Here is a 16482-nt window from a genome sequence, read left to right on the forward strand (position 1 = left end):
CTCTGAGATCATGACCTGAGTCGAAGGCAGCAGCTTAACCCACTGAGCCACCCAGGCGCCCCTGCACTTTTTTTTTTAAAGCTAAAGTCTGGTGAGCTCTCCTGGCCCAGACTGTGATGTGTGTGAACCGGAGAGTGACTTTTCCCTGTTTGCCAGTAGCCGTTGAGCTTCGTTCCCGGCACCTTCCCTACATGAGTTACCAGAGACCAAAGCTGGAGTTTGCTGAGAAGAAGGACGTGGTCTTGGGAAGAATGTCTATACATGGATGCGATGGGTTTCTAGAATCTGTAACTTGTACTTGGGGGTTTATAAAACAGCTTGCTCATGTTCGAATGGGGCATAATGATGCCTAAAGACAGCGTATGAGATGAGCTTCATCAGTCATGGGATGTGGGGTGGGGGGCAATTTGTTCACTTAACCCTTTAATCATGTCCCCCCTCGGCCATGAGTCTTCCTTGGACAACTGTAGCCACATGATTGTCCTTCCCTTGGAGCCCCGCCGGCCCCATGCCAGCATCACACGGTGGGGCCTTACTTGGGGGCTACCCTGTCTTGTGGGGATTGTGTGTGAGCTCATTCAGGCCTCCCTCTCCCTTGTTGTTGGGGCTCCCCAGCTGGGCCCATCACAGAGCCTGCTGCTACAGAAGCCTTAGCAGAGGTCTGTGCGGAGGAGCAGGTGGGGGTAGGGGGTCTGAGTCTCCATTTCGCAGAAGAGGACCTTTGGGGCACAGAAACTAAGTGATCTGCTCCTGACTCCTCAGCTGTCAGGTGCTGGGCAAGGACCACAGCCAGTGTCCACAGCTTGTCTTTCAGGCTCACACACCCCCCACCCCCACTGCTCCAGGTCCCACTGGGCCAGGTGCCACCAGACACTGATCTTAGCCGCTCCAGCTTTTGGCCCGCCTGGCTGGCAGAGGCTGGGCAGCAGGCAGTGGAAGGGTTTCCTAAGCTATGGCCTCCCCAAGACCTTGAGATCTGGGGCATGATGGTGTCAGAGCTTAGGTCCTTAGACTCCCTGTTCCTCTCAGTGACCAGCTTCCCCAGACTGGAGGTGGCCCGCTGCCCAGGCCAGCAAGCAGAGCAGCAGCATGAGGGGGCTGGAATGCTGCCCTCATCGGCACACGTCATGCCGGCAGACAGGCCTCAGAGGGATTCAGCACCCCCTGCCCTGCCCCCCACTGCCCCATCGCTGTCTGGGCTGTCAAGTCATATGCTCTGCTTCCTCGTGTTTTGGTTCTATTGTTTCCCTCCCCGCACGGTGGGCACTCTGCTCCTTCAGCCCTTTTCCTGCACAGGGCTTCTCATGGGTGTGTGCAGAGGGCAGGCATACCCAAATCCCCTTTGCCGATGGCCTCTGTCTTGGGGTCTCAGCTCCACATCCCAGGGCTGGAAGGGCTACCGGCATCCCGGCTGTGGCCAGTGGTCAGACCACAAGATGTGCAGAGCTGAACCCTCTCCTTCCAGGGTGGGGTAGCCAGGAACAATACTGGCGTGAAGGCCAGGAGCCAACTTGGGTTTGAATTTAACTCCTCGGTTGAAGGTAACTCCCTGATGGGCCTCTGCCGGAGGCAAGATGTCCCCCACAGTGGGCCGTGACATCTGGGTTTCAGTGGGCCTTTGGGGTATGCCAGTCCTTGTTCTCGGTGACACTAACACCAATACACTGCTGTGCCAGACTAATGGACAGGTGACATTCCTGGGCTGGGGAGGAGGAGGAGGGCATCTTAGAGGCCTGTGGGCTATGAGTGGGCATGGCAGAGACCCTCAGCTGTCTCCCGCCTCCCTGACTGGCCTGACTGCTTTAGGTGCCCCAGACGGCTTGAGAGGGCTGCCTTGTGTGTGTCCTTCTTCGTGTCACATGACGTGTGTGATGGTGTGTGCACACGTGATCTGCGCCCACTGGCCCCTTTCCAACTGGAACAGTTCTTCCTGCTCCCAGGACAAAAACAACCTCAGGCCTTTTTCCCCTGAAAAGTTTGAGCTCCCTGTGTCCGGGAGCGAGCTCACAGACAGAGCCAGAGGCAGCCTGCCTGTTCTGCAGGGTTGGCGGTGTCCCCAAGACCAGTCCCAGGGCCCTGCCTGCCCCCCGGCCCCGGCTTCCCTCTCTTTGCTGCACAGGGCAGGCTCAGACGGAGACCAGATGGTGCAAGGAGCTGTCACAGACTGGGCCGGTCCTGGGTCCCTACTCTTGGCAGAGTAAGCTCTAGGGAGCTAGGCTGTTTAGGGCGAGGGAAGCTGTTTCCTGTGAGAGCTACCACCCTGTGATGTGGAGCACAGCCCCTTGGATTGCAGGGGAGAGGTCTAGGGAGTTGCTGCTATAGGAAATAGACTTATTTCTTCCACCTAGTGGTGGTGTGGTCTCAGACAAGGCACCTGGCCTATGATCGTGCTGCTCACACGTGAGGAATTGTGGCTCTGCGTGTCCCAGGCTGGTGACTGCACCTCTGGCATGCCGGGGCCAGGAAGGCCCTCCCAGTGACCTGTGCCTCTCCTCTTTTTAGCTGGAGGACGCAGAGCGCTTTGCCATGATGGTGATCAACCTCGGGGAGGAAGCCGGGGAATTCCTTGCCAAGGGCTACCTGGCACTGGGCCTCACTTACAGCCTGCAGGCCACTGATGGTGAGTGCTGGGGCCTCAGAGCCTCTGCTTGGGGGGTCAGGCCTCCCAGGGGTCCCTCGGGCATCTCTTCCCACCAGTGCCCACCCCACCACCCAGCACATCTCCCTCGAGTACACACACACACACACACACACACACTCACTCACACACCCCTCAGTCCCATTTCTACTCTTTTACCAGACTTCATCACTCTCACACATGCGTTTTTCATGGGCGCTTCCTTCCAGGCGTGGCCCCAGCCCCTTGGCAGAGCTGCTGCCCGCCTCTGAAACTCTCGGTGCTCGCAGTCTGTAATACGCTGCCCGCCTGGACCCCACGGGGTGTCTGAATTCTGCTTTGCTTTTACCTCAGCACTGCTGTGTCCCTCTGGGATCTTTTAAACCTCCCTTAACACGTGGGGCAGCGCTGGGTACACAGTCGGGCTTAATAAATACTTGTGTTTGGAGGACGGATTCAACTCTTGCTGCCCTGAGCCTGGCATTCTTTCCCGAACCCTGCCCGCTCAGCCACGTGTGCCCTCATCAGTGAGGAAGTCACCGACTTCTCTATGCTTGCAGGAAGGGGAGAGATGGTGTCCCATTCAGACTAAACGTGGAAGAGTAATCTGACCAGGGCTGGGCTGGGGCCTGGTTGACAGTCATTTTAAAGCTTACCAGGTGGTTCAGTGTGCACCTAAGGCTTCAAACGCCTGCCATTAAATTTTAACACTGAAATATTGTTAAAATGGTTATAAAAGCAGAGTCCTGTGAGTAAGGAAGCCCCCGGAGGCAGGCATCAGCCCCTGGAGGCTGTCTCTCAAGGGTTAGGTAGCAGAGAAGACAAAGAGGTGAAAGGAGCTGGTATGCTAAGGCACACACTGGGAAGCTGGGGCCAAGCGGACGCCCCACACCATCCCACAGAGACTGCTTGAATGCAAGCATTTGCTGGCCAGGGCTCACGTGCCCGGGATGGGGCAGAGCTGGTCTGGCAACCCCTCACAGCTCAATCTTTGTCTTCTCTTCTGCAGCGACTCTGAAATCCAAGCAAGACGAGTTGCACCGGAAAGCATTACAGACCCTGGACAGGTGAGGGGGGCCCCCCGGTCCAGCAGAGGCACCAGGTGGCACACTCACACGCTTTATCTCCCTGGACCCCTTGCTGGAGGCAGACTGAAGGTTTCAGGCCCCATTTTATTGACCAGGAAGCCAAGGCTCTGAGAGCTCATGTGGGAAGTGGGGACAGGCCTCTGGTGTGAGTTGGGGTGGGTGGGCTGAGCCCTCCAGTGATGGCAGACTGCCCCCAGACTCCTCCCCGCTGCAGCTCAGGGCTCTAACCCGGGAATCAGCCCATGACTGTTGTGAGAATTCTGTGAGATAGAGCTAGAGAAGCACCCCGCGAATGCACCTGACGTGTAGCAGGGACTCAAAACTGGTGTTTGCCTCCTGCCAGCCCTTCACTGACTTGAGGGCTGTAAGGAGCCCCCATGCTGTCCTCACAGACATTTCCTGGCATCCAGGGTGCTGGAGGGAGGAAGGGAGGGGGATGCCAGAGAAACCCTTCCCCAGTACTGCTGTGAAAGCTGCTAGCCTGTAGGCGGTGCTAGACGTCTCGTGCTACCTTTATGGGAACATACTAGCACATCCAGCCCCACTCCGGCCCGGCCGCGGCCGCGTTGTTCCTGAACCCAGGGAGGTGACAGAGTCCCATCTGAGCCAATGCCTGCGGAGCTACCAGGGCCAGCTCTTCATTCCCCAGGCTTCTGTCCCAGAGAGGCCCTTCACAGCTTCTGTCCTGCGGAGGAGAGGTCAGGCTCCAGGCTCTGTCTAAGGCCATCACAGGGCCTTGGCCAGCTCACTGGGAGCCTGCTGCCCACAGGCTGCCACCACCATTCTCCCCCACTGGGAAACCTCTGAGAACCCCTGACATTTCTCCCTGTAGAACACAGCCCAGGGCTGGCATGCTGGAGGCCCATGGCACACACAGGGTGCCCAGTCCTTGCTCGCTGACCTGTCACTCCTTCTCCCCATACAGAGCCCAGCAGCTGGCACCCGGTGACCCCCAAGTCATCCTCTATGTCTCGCTGCAGCTGGCCCTTGTCCGCCAGGTGGGTTGTCGCATTTCCTAACTCCCAGGTCCCTGAGGGCTGTGGAGTTGCTCCTGCTACCACTGCTTTGCCCAGCCACGTGACCCTTTGCAAGGACTTGACCTCTCTGAATCCCTGTTTTCTCATCTGTTACATGAGTCCCTTCGCCCTGCATCTCTGAGGGACCCAGTGAGGATTAAGTCAGAAAATGTGGTAAAGCCCATGGGGGGCACCCAGGAAGGGATTAATCTTGGCCCTCGCGGCCCCTTGAAGGGTTCGGTCTCCTTAGACATTGCTGAGTGACTGCAGGAAGCATTTAGGTCCTCACCTTCCACCAACCTTTCCCCACGAGGCTCGACTTCCAGGTCCGGGGTGAGGCTCTTGGTACCTCTCTGCCACTGTCCTCAAGGAGCAGCACTCTGCTCTGGTGCTCCGAAGAACACGGGTGCACATACCTGAGAGCTCTGTAGTTTTCACCCTCCATAAAAGCGACGGTGCTTCTCTTGCCAGTCAAGTTCATGATAAGCCTCTGGATGAGAAGGCAGTGTATTACTGCTCTGAGGCTGCCTGGGCTCTGGGGACTTGAGGGATAGTCACATCTCACACATGTGCAGAACTGGGCAGAATGTTCTCTCATGTCATCCTACCCTCTCAGCTCCTGGCACAGGCAGGACTGCCCTCCTCACTTTGTAGCTAAGAACAGCAGCTCAGAGAGGTCAACTGATGACTCTAGCGAAGAAGTGGCAGGGCCAGCTTCTATTTCCCCACCGCCTCCCTGCCGACCCCAGAGCTGCAGCTCTTGCCAAGGTGGGCCTCTGAGCAGGAAAGGGCGTTTGAGTGCTGACCTCCATCCCTGCACGGACAGGTGCGGAGAGGCCCCCTCTGGCTCTGCACAAAGGGACCAGGCTGGCCTCCTTGGAGCCCCCACACCCACCCACCCAGGTCCTCTGTGCACCATGAACCTGCCTCTTTATTCCCAAGCCTGACCTGGGATGATAGCACCCTCTCGCCACAGTACTTTGGGCCGTGTGTTCTTGTCAGAGCACTGCTCCCAAGGCCCAGGGTCTCACTTGAGTCTGCTCTGCCCTCATTGGCCGGCACTAGCCCTGGAATCCTGGGGGGAGGTTGGGTGGAGAAGGTTGCTAAGCCCGCTGTCTTCTCGGGCAGATCTCCAGCGCCATGGAGCAGCTGCAGGAGGCCCTGAAAGTGTGCGGGGATGATGCCAATGCCCTCCACCTGCTGGCCCTCCTTTTCTCTGCCCAGAAGTACTACCAGCACGCCCTGGATGTCATCAACATGGCCATCACAGAGTACCCCGAGAACTTCAAGTGAGTTCCCTGTGGACACGGCTAGGGGCCGGCCTGCCGCAGACACTGGTGCCCGTGCGCGCCCCCACCCTGTCACGTAGCCAGCCGGCGCACACTGATTAAGTGCCAACTGCATGCACAGCCTTTGGCTGGAGGATGGAGGGGGGCAGGCCCCATGGGGTCAGAGAAGGCTCTGTCATTCTGTGCCTGGAAGCATGGGGGGAGGGTGGCGTGAGTGGTGAGCTCCATGCTACAGCCGCAGGCTCTAGGGGGAACAGGGACCCCAGGGGAGACTGTGTTCACATGCACGTGCTGGAGCTGCTTCCACCTCGCCTTGGGCTCTGTGTTTGAGCCACACAGGGACACTGCTTGTGTAACCTAATCATAACCCTGGCCCAGCCAGTTCAGGGTGAGTTTCTCACTCTGGCTGGGCTGGCAGAGGCCCAGTGAACCACCTCCCTACCCCTAGGCAGGTCACAGGCATTGGGAGAAAGGGGTTCCCTCCTTCCTGAGCAGTCCTGGCCTCTCCCTCCATCCTTGGCGCTCCATATCTGCCCCCCTCAACCAGGTCACACTGCCCAAGGGCCCCTCTCTTTGGAGCAGGGTTCACGATCATTTGGCCCAGGCCATGGTGGGTGTGGCAGGGTGAGACTTTCCTGCCCCCACCTAGACACAGAGGACCCACTGCCACCCAGTCAGGACACTGGGGAACAGAAGACATGCTGGGCCAGCTGTGGCAGGAAGGTGTGTGGCTCTGCAGGAGGAAGTAAGGAAGTCAGTCATCTTTTGTTTTCTGTTCTCTTCCCTAAGGCATGTGATACTGGGGACAATAGATCTTGTTCCCTTGATCCTGGGAGGCCAGGATGATGGGCGCTGGAGCACCCCTATTCCCACCATGTTCCCCCTTCGGGTCTATTTAGCACAGCCAAGGCTGTCTTGCTTTGGAGAGCAGAAAGAAGCGCAGTGCCAACTCCCTGGAGGGGAGACTCACACTGGCAATGAAGACAGGTTCACAAAGAATCAGGGGAAACTGGTGGGTGCTGCAGCCATGTTAGCTGATAAAGGGAAGCCGCAGCTGACCCAGCCAAAGGAGGTTCCCTTCATGTGGGGGGCCTGGGCATCTCCTCTGTCCATTCCCAACTCACTGGGGGCAGAGCTGGCTTTCCTGGGCCTTTGGCCTCCTTCTGAGGATGCTATGGGTAGCTTTGCCTGCAAACCTTGCAGGATGACTTTGGCCTCACCAAGGCTCAAGAAGTGTGTTTTGGGAGCAACAAGGAGCCCTTACAGTAAGCTCCCAGCGTGCCCCATTGAAGAGCAGCTTCAGTGCATAAAGCCAAGGGCGGGCGTTCCCCCTGCAGGTCAGCCCCACTGCTCCTAGTCCACACTGACCCTGTGCCCACTCTGACTCCTAACCCTTCCTGTCCTCCTGCCATCCTGTCTCCAGTGGGGCTCAGCTGCCCATGGGCCAGGAGTAAGAAGAGCTGCTGCGTGGCCAACTCTACAGAGCCCGTCCTTTGTGTTGAGGAGCTGGACCTGACCCTCAGCCTCAGCCCTGCATTTGGGAGATTACTGAAATTGAAAGTGAAATCGTTCACTTCAAAAGGCAGATAGCTTAGGGAATACTAAAACACAGATAAAATAGTGTATGTGGCCAAGAGATGTGTTCCCTTGTCTCATTAATCCCAAGCACAATACAGCATTACCTACTGTGTAGAAGTTTATTTTTTTACCTTCAGTGAAAATACACAAAGGACAAAGGCCCTCCTCTTCCAGTACCACTGACATCACTTTTTTCCAAGCTCCACTCTCATGAGCGTCAGGCAGAGTCTGACCCACTATCTGCTGCCAGCCATGCATGTGCTTGTATGCGTGTGCGTGTGTGCACACAGGTGTGTGCATGTGTGTGTGTGTTTACTCCATTGTCGGTTAGGCTTGATGGAGACAAAAACTGTGCGGAGGAGAATTTTTTCTTTTTTAAAGATTTTATTTATTTGACAGAGAGATCACAAGTAGGCAGAGGCAGGCAGAGAGTTGGGGGGGGTGTGTGGAGCAGCCTCCCCGCTGAGCGGAGAGCCCGGTGCAGGGCTCGATCCCAGGACCCTGAGATCATGACCCGAGCCAAAGGCAGAGGCGTAACCCACTGAGCCACCCAGGTGCCCCTGTGGAGGAGAATCTTAGACTCCTAGAGTGGGAAGGGGTCCTGGCCCTGGCCCAGGTCAGAGTGTGTGTCATAAGAAAGAGTCGGGGCCTGGCATCTGACGTTGTTTAATGAGCAAGTCCTTTTCCCAAGTGCAGTGTTACCTGCCAGTGGAGGCTGGGAGCAGAGGGAGACAGAGCTGTCCTGAAGGAAATGGCACAGGGAATTCTCTTACTGCCCACCTGGCCCTTCCTCAGGCCCCCAGTCCCCTAAGGGCCCTCCTGTTCCAGCATTTGGCATCTCGATGCAGTGTTTCTTCCCAGCTTTGGGGTTGAAGCTTTCTGCTGACAGAATCATGTCCCCTGGCCTGAGGTGGGGAGGCTAATGGCACTTTTTGAAAATCTGCTTGGAGCCCACAGTGTGTAGGGTGGGGATGCTGGGTTTGGAGGGCAGCGTTCTGGCTCTCCCTCAACCCCTAGCCCACCTCAGGGGAGGCGCCTCCGGCCCCTGGGCTCTGGGGCTAGGTGAAGAAGCCCCCTTCTCCCCAGTCTTTCACCCCCTCATCAGTAGTATGTATGCCCTGCCTTTCACGGGTGCTTCCCCCTTTTCCGCCCTCATCTTACTCAGGGGCCAACTCCCTCACCAGAGGCTTCACTCACTGAAAGTGTCGTCGCAGAGGGTGGGGACACGTGGTCCTTGGGGAGGTTGGGGACTCCCGGTCATGAGGCCCATGGGTGTGCTTCTAGGCCACCAAGAATGCCTAGACCTGAACTGTAACAGTTGTGCCTATGCTACTGTGTCCAGGGAGATGGCTTTCACCAGATCATCTATGGGACCCTAAACCCAAAACAGGTGATAGGCCCCTCCCTGGCTCAGACTGTGTGCTTGGTTGATCTGTAGGATATCCATGCCACTCTGTGTCAGCTGTGTCCCTACTTCTGCTGGCAGAAGCCTTCTAAAGGGGTGGGTTCTGCATGAGAACAGAATGGCTCCATCCAGACACCACAAGGTCACTGCCAGGGCATCAGGAGCTCCGGCCATGGGGCTGGCAGTAGGGAGACCTCTCTGAGGTTCGAACCCAAGAAGGGAAAGTGTTTGAGTACCATCCCTAGGGTTCTTCTGGTTTATGTCACTGCAGAAAGGCCTGGGGACCCGAGCATCCCATTCTCTGTGGTGCCTTGCTCTGCAAAGCCTGCCCATGTGGGGACAGTAGGGATAGAGAAACAGGGGCAGACTCTTTATCTCGAAGCCACCATGAGTCCCTCCCTTGGAAGGTCATGAGGACCTCTGTCTTGATTGGAGCCAGCCCTAAAAGACTGCAAAACTAACTTAAAAAAAAAAAAAAAATATATATATATATATATATATATATATATATATATATATATGTCTTGTCTGTCTGTCCTCCTATATTGTGAGATAATACATTTCTGTTACCTTAAAAAAAAAAACAACCCTTAAAAAAATACCTATATCTAGGAGGTTAGGAGTGGGTGTGGAAAATCCACAGGCCACAGAGCTCTGTTGGAGTGACCATAGAGCCTGACCACAGCTCTTTGTGAATAAGGCAGTACCAGTCCCCACAGATGGGATGGCAGAGTACAGAAACCCGTGGATTAGCAGGAAATGTCATTGAGCCCATTACCGGCCAGGGATCACTGAAGAATGTCATTGCCCTTCCCTGGAGCCTGAGCTCTGCTCCTCCAGCTGCTCCCTGTGCCGAGAACAAGCTGCGTGTGGCCCCAGCTGTTGTCACGGCAGATAATTCACCTGCTGGTCCCGTCAATACCATGGCAGCAAAACAAACAACAAAAAAAATCAAAACCCCTTCACCCTGGCCTCTGTGTCCCCACTGAGGTCTCCATGTGAGAGCCTGAGCTCCGTATGCCACCGGGAGCCCCCCAAGGCTGCTCTAACGGGTTGAGGCTTTTCAGGGGCTCTTCTCTTCTGCAGAACCTGTGCGTGGGTGCGTTGGCTCCCAGAGGCTGTCTTAGTGAGGGAAGAGGCTGGCAGGCTAGTGTTGAGGGTGGAGGGAGCCAGGCACGGGGCATGGGAGTGCAGGGGGCAGGCCAGTGGGTGGAATGGAGCCCTTTCCATGCGAGCTTATCCCCACATGAGGGTCACAGTGGGTCATGCTGTCTGTCTCCTGTGCCACTTCCAGAAGCTTTCTCAAATACCAGACACGGACATCTGTCCTGCCTCCGAGTCCCGTGGTGAGACTCAGACAAAAAGAAGTCTCGCAGTCGGTTTAGAAGCATGTTCAAGGGCAGCGGGGTGTCTGGAAGGCAGCACACCCGCAGTGTGGGACCATAGCGTGGGACCCCTGTGGGCAGGGTGCGTGAAAGGCACTGAGCTGGAGGAGGGCGCCATTCCTGCAGGCCCAGGAGGCACAAGCCTAGGCAGGAAGCCCCTTGAGAGGTGTGGGAGCTCCTTAGCTGTGCCCAAGGGAGGCCACCATTCCTCCGGCAGGCAGATGACTCCTGGAGAGAAACCCAGCCCTCGTGGAGCCGAACTTCGGAAAATCCCTTGAAATTCAGGGATTAGAAAGCACAGCACAGAATACCTTGATTTCCATGCTGCAGGATGAACTTGAGTGAACGGAGCTTGGGCTTAAAAGGCAGAAGTTTAAAAGGCAGAAACGTGATGAGGCAGAGACTGATGTCCCCGTGGGGACAGTGTGAACCTGGCACCGGGCAACCAGACACCCTGCACAGCTTCCTGAAATCCTGCGGGCTTCCCACTAAGCCCTGGACACGTGTGCTGGCCGGCCTGCAGGGGGCCTCAGGGGGGCAGCAGACTCCCTATTTAGAGCTGGTTTCCAAGCCAGGCCCCACAGCGGAACGTGCGTGGTCTGGTCGTGTGCAAGCTCTGTGAGCCGCCTGCACAAGTCCCAGCACGGCAGCCGGAGGCAGCTGGGAGGCTCCGCTGGGGAGGGGCAGGAATATGGGGTCAAGGGGTACAGGCCACTGATAAGCATGGCTCCTGAAGCTGGGGCTCCAGGGGCACTGGTTTTAGGTAACAGATTCCTTGTGCTTTAGTCAGTGCGCTTGTAGTGAAGGTCACCATGGTAACCAAACAAAATTCCTCGGCTTCATGATGGGAGCTTTCCAATAACCAGCCTGTCAGTCACTGCCCCCACCCAGACCTGGCAGCCTGCCAGACTGGGTTTGAAAAACCCAGGGGTGGCAGAGGAGGCATCGGGCAAGACCACCTCCTCCCGCCCCACCCTTGGGGGGTCCCGTTAGGCCCTTTTGGGAATTTCTGCCTAGGCCAGCCCAGGTTCCCGGGGGAATTAGAAGATCCTAGGGGAAGGTGTGTCAGAACCTGGGGGGGATACCCCCCTTCTCTCAACGCAGGAATAATACAGCCCTCTCCACAAGCTGGAGCTCGCCCTGTGTAAACAAACTATCGGCACAGCCATCTCCCCCAGGAAACCTAGGCTGTTTTGGAAAATGTTTGAGCTGATAACTAGGCTAGCTGGGGCCAGACCTTGGCTGGTTCTGGTTGAGGCTAACTATGGCCTCAAGGGCACCTGTCTGATCTACCTGGGCTGCCTCACCTTCTTCTCAGGTTATTTCGATTGGTGCAATCCACTAGGCAGAAGGCTCAGAGTCCCGGGCCTGTGTTAACATTTCTGACTTAAACCCGCTGTGTTTATTGGATGGCTCTTATGAAGGACTTGTAATAGATCAAAAAGACACTTAAAATACCAACACTCCAGTGAAGGGGCTGGAATCAAAGGTATTAACACGAACAGAGTTTATCGCTTTGCTGGATTCATTAAACTTTTCTGGCTAGCAGTGGGCACCCCCCTCTCCCCGCCCATGAGGACAAGAGCCAGGGGTTAAACTTGCAGGCCCCGTGGCTGAGGGAAGTGTTAAGCCAGGCATAATCACTGGCACCAGCACTTTCTTCCCCAAAGGTCAGTTCCTCATCAGCTAAGCTGCTTTGACATTCAGCATTTCCCTTTGCCCGTGGTTCTGTGCAGCCTCCTGTGATCTTGCTCTGTGGGACACTGCAGTCAGGGGCCTCGGTCTCCCGTCGCCAGTCTGCTTATGCTCACACAGGAGGGTCCATGACCCAGGTTGTTTGGTTTGGGGAAGAGAAGGAAAGGAAAGTGTTATTTGCAAGTGGTTTGTTTGTTTGTTTTCCCCCCAAAAAAGAATTCTTAATTTGTTTTGAAGTGATTTTAGCTCCTTGTTTCCTGATGCTCACTCCCTGATCTCCCAGCCTACAACATTTGCTGGAGGCAGGCACTGTGGCCTAGCCCCAGGACAAAGCCTTTCTGCCCCAGGGGGAGAGGGTATTCTTGCCCCTGAGGCAGGGTTGGCCTCCCTTCTGCAGTGGGTGGTCTTTGGGTCCCCAGGGTCTGCTCACTGGGCAGAGGATATAGACCTAGCCTGAGGTGTGTTTGCTTCTTGGTGATTTATACCGGACTGGGATCCTACCTTTCTTCTATCTAGGGGCCTTCTTTCTGGAAGTTCTTCTACTCCTGAATGGTCAGGGCAAGGCTCTGCAGGGTTTGGGTTCTTATCTGTTCAAGATCAGGCATTTGTGTTTGGAGAGTCATCTGGAGATAACTGGAGCTAGGCGGCAGCTGAGAGAAGCAGGTCCTGGAGGCCTGCTAGGTCAACCTTGGGTCAGTACAGATAAGAAGGCCTAGGTGCAGGCTTGCTCTCAGAAATGCCCTGAGGCTGTTCTCCCTGCGGGACCAGGGCTGTTGAAGCAAGGAGGGGCTCATTTCGGGAAGCACTAAGTTTGCTGGCTGTTGATGTTTAATACTTCAAAAGTAGTTCATTTTGAATGAATTAAGAGGAATTAACAGTATGAGCTTCAAAAGATGAGGGTCCGTAGGTCAGTTACTGCCCCAGACCCAAGAGGAAATCATTGGTTTTTAGGGCTAAGAGCTGTTGTCAGGGTCCCTTCCGTATTGGGGGTTAGTCTCTAGGAAGGTGAGGAAGCTGGGCTTCCTGATGGCCCTCTGCCTTTCAGGGAGGTCACTCCTATTGGAGTTACTTTAAAATAATACCCTCAAAGAGCATGTGTCTGACTTCAACCAGTTATTTTCCCTGGTGGAGTCTCCCAGAGGCGTGGAATTTGGAGGAGTGTGTGCAACCTATGTTGCCCTGCACCCACCTGGCTTCCTGGGCCACTGGGTAGAGCCAGGTGTTGGAGCCAGGTGACTGCAGCCTGAATGGGGGTGGCGGGGGTGACTCCCACCAGACAGCCTGTCCCCATCCTGTCCTCCCGGTGGGGCCTCTGAGCGCACTCAGCTGGGCCTCCTGCCCCACCTCCAAGTCATCACCCCTGCTAGGCCAGCCCGCTAGTTCCATTTTGCCTAGAAGCCCCCCCACCCCTCACCCCTGTTGGTCAAAATGGAAAACTGAACTACTCAATTGAGTCCTGGATTCTCTTCTGGGTTTGTTTCCTGATTGCCTTAGATATTCTGTTTGAACTTCCCCTTGTGGGTGGAAGCACTCCCCGGAGCAGACACTGTGGCCTGTGCTCTGCCCCCGCCTCCTCCCGTGGGGGCCCCTCTGCTGGACACCCAGCATCCCCAGTAGACCCTCAAATGGGTAGACCATGGGAGTGGTTTAGTCCGATGCTCTGGAGGGAAGGAGGGACCCCCACACAGCTGTTGACATCTTCCAGTCTTCGCTCCACTTACCCTGTTTTCTTGTTCGGGGGTGTTTATTTTCTGCTCTTTACAGCCCTCCTACTTGAAAAAACTACTGGGAGAGCTAGATGGTATCTCAAGGTCAGACAGCTGGTACAGGGCAGAGAGCAGAGGCCAGAACCCAAGCCAGGTGGCGGGCTGGACAGCCCCAAGATGCTTGAACCCCACAAGCTTGGAGAATAATAATAGGAGAGTGGGGCATCCGCTTCGTGCTCTGTGGGAGGCTCTGAACTGCTCCACATGTGTTAAGTCCTGATCTCCTCAGGGACCCTGGGAGGATGAACAACCCCCATTATTCCCACTTTGAGGGCATAAGTATGCAGCTGTGTGGGATGGGGGCTGGGTAAGCCACAGCAGGTGGGGCAAACCTGGATGGAGCACTTCTCGAAGCACAAGCCCCCTACTGGGCCTTTCTGCAGTTTTTCCACAGAACAGCCCACCCCCACCCCTGGGTGTACAGACACTATCCTTCCCATTTTACGGATACAAAACTAAAGTTCTGAGAAGGTAAAAGGACTTGCTTTAGAAACCCGGTGGCTAGAGGGGAAACCAGGGTTTGAACTTGGGTCACCCCACTTGGAGCCTGCTTTTCAGCACCGAGTCAGACGTGGGCCACGGAGGATGGGGCCCACTTCCTGTGTTTCCCCATGCGGTGTGCAGACTCTGGCCTCCCCGGCCGGGGACTTAGACTTTCCAGAGGCGTGGCCGCCTGACTCAAAGAATAGCCTGCTTTTTCACTCAATTATGTGTTTTCTGTAAAAATAGAACTCTTCATTAAAACAGCACGGCACAGCCATCAGCCGGAATTACTAATTACTGTCCTTTAAAGAGATAATTCCCCCTTCTGTGCATTTGCCACACCTGCTGCCATCCCCTCCCCCACTGTGGAGAGGGCTCCCTCTATGACCAATGGCATGAGCCAGTGGCATGGGGTTGATGGGACCAGGAAGAATGGACAGTGCCATCGGACACTGCAGCCTCTCTTGGACTTCTCTGATCCCAGGAACGCCCACAGCTCCCCAGGCCTCTTTGAGCCCTTGTGGCTTGAACTCCTGTTATTCAACAAAGATTTGTTGAGTGACATCAGGTCCTTCGATATGAAGATAAGAAAGACGTGGTCCCTGCCAGGCACAGAGTCTGCTAGGGAAGACTGGCAGTGATGGCATGAGCTGAGGAGACCTATCTTGTGGGGTGGCTATGTGCCAGGGCTGCCTTTTTCTTTTTTCTTTTTTTTTTTTTTTTAAGATTTTATTTATTTGACAGAGAGATAGAAAGCACAAATAAGCAGAGCAGCAGGCAGAGGGAGAGAGAGAATCAGGCGCTCTACTGGGCAGGGAGCCCAATGCGGGGCTTGATCCCAGGACCAGGGAATCATGACCTGAGCCGAAGGCAGCTGCTTAACCAACTGACCCACCCAGGTACCTCAGGGCTGCCTTTATAGGGCTCTGTTGTCCTTGGTCGTCCCCGCAAGCCTTCCTGGGTGGTGCCGTTACTGTCCCGGAGAGGTGAAGGCACCTGCTAGGAAGGGGCCTGGGCGTGCACCTGCTTTGTCTGGTGCCCACAGCTGTTTCAGTATGATGTGCTCTTGTGTGCTGGGGAGTGAGCCACGGGCAAGAGGTGGGCCCTTCAGCTAGACAGCTGTGGCCGTGCTCAGGCGCTTATTGTACATGCTGAGTGATTTTATAGGGAGCTGTTTAAAGGAACCAGAAAAGGAAAATATGGACTGATGGTGCTTACAGCCCAGGTCCTTCCTGCAGCTGTCTGTGCTCTGCACGTACTCCCCTACCACTGGGAGCAGGTGCTGGGGGGAGTAGCCGGTGGGGGACACAAAAGAGAGACTGATCCAAGGCTCCTGGAAAAGGAGAATGGACAAGATGACCTCTGACCCCAGGACAGGGCTTGCTTAGCTCAAGCCGTCCTCACAAAAATATCCCGTTTACAAAATAATTCTTTAAAAAAATATTTTCTTTGGAAGGGCTCATGTTCACCCACTTTTGAGGAGGCTCACCCTAAGATATCTCTATGGCAGTAGGAAAAAATGATTTGTCTGTGCCTCAGATGGGAATGGCTCCAAATCTTAATCCTTTTAACAAATAATTAGCAGGCTGATCCTACCCCAGGAACAGGGGCCAGGCAGAGCCCAGGAAGTGAGGGAGTAGGCGGCAGATGCCAGGCTAACCGTGCCTCCCCCCAAAACTTCCTCCAGCAGCCCCTGGCCTGAGCAGCTGGGCAGGTGGGCAAAGATGTCCTCTGGGAACACCCAGAGACACCGGCCTCCCTGGTCTGCATCTTCCCCTCAGGGAAAAGGGCTGGCCCAGAGGCAGACAGACGCTGGCAAGGCTGAGATGCCTCATGGTCCAGCAGGGGCTGGTCCTATCCATGCTGGTCGAGTGCCTGTCTGTACCCCCAGCTGCGGGACGGTGCAGGTGACACGGGAGGTGGCCGGTCCCCGCCTTGAGCAGAACACGACGGTAGAGGTGTGTGTGGTGGGGACACCCTTAGACACTGCCTAAGGGATCCCCAAGCCTGGCCACATGAGGTGGCCAGTGTGGACCTCCAAGTTCTGGTGGCATTCTTAGGGAAGGTGTGAGCTCCTGGAGAGTGGCCTTGTGGCCTCCCTGGGCCTCCCTACAAGGACCAGGGCACACATGCTGCTTGGATTGGGCTGTGGATCCTGGA

At 55.8% G+C, this 16482-nt stretch overlaps 1 protein-coding gene and 1 long non-coding RNA gene across 2 annotated transcripts in view; both read left to right on the top strand.

Moving 5' to 3' along the window:
• The window catches only part of TTC7A (tetratricopeptide repeat domain 7A), a 116133-nt gene that overhangs the window by 68059 nt on the left and 31592 nt on the right, over window positions 1-16482 (top strand). Inside the window, 4 exon segments of the mRNA XM_082747007.1 lie at window positions 2503-2620; window positions 3627-3684; window positions 4631-4703; window positions 5850-6010. Of these exon segments, the coding sequence (XP_082603133.1) occupies window positions 2503-2620; window positions 3627-3684; window positions 4631-4703; window positions 5850-6010 (410 nt within the window).
• Window positions 6019-7749, top strand: LOC309872631. Its single transcript, XR_014316030.1, has 2 exons — window positions 6019-7022; window positions 7434-7749. It is a non-coding gene; the product is annotated as an uncharacterized lncRNA (long non-coding RNA).

Source organism: Mustela nivalis (assembly GCF_964662115.1).
Source record: "Mustela nivalis genome assembly, chromosome: 8".
In the NCBI taxonomy this organism is placed as follows: Eukaryota; Metazoa; Chordata; class Mammalia; order Carnivora; family Mustelidae; genus Mustela; species Mustela nivalis.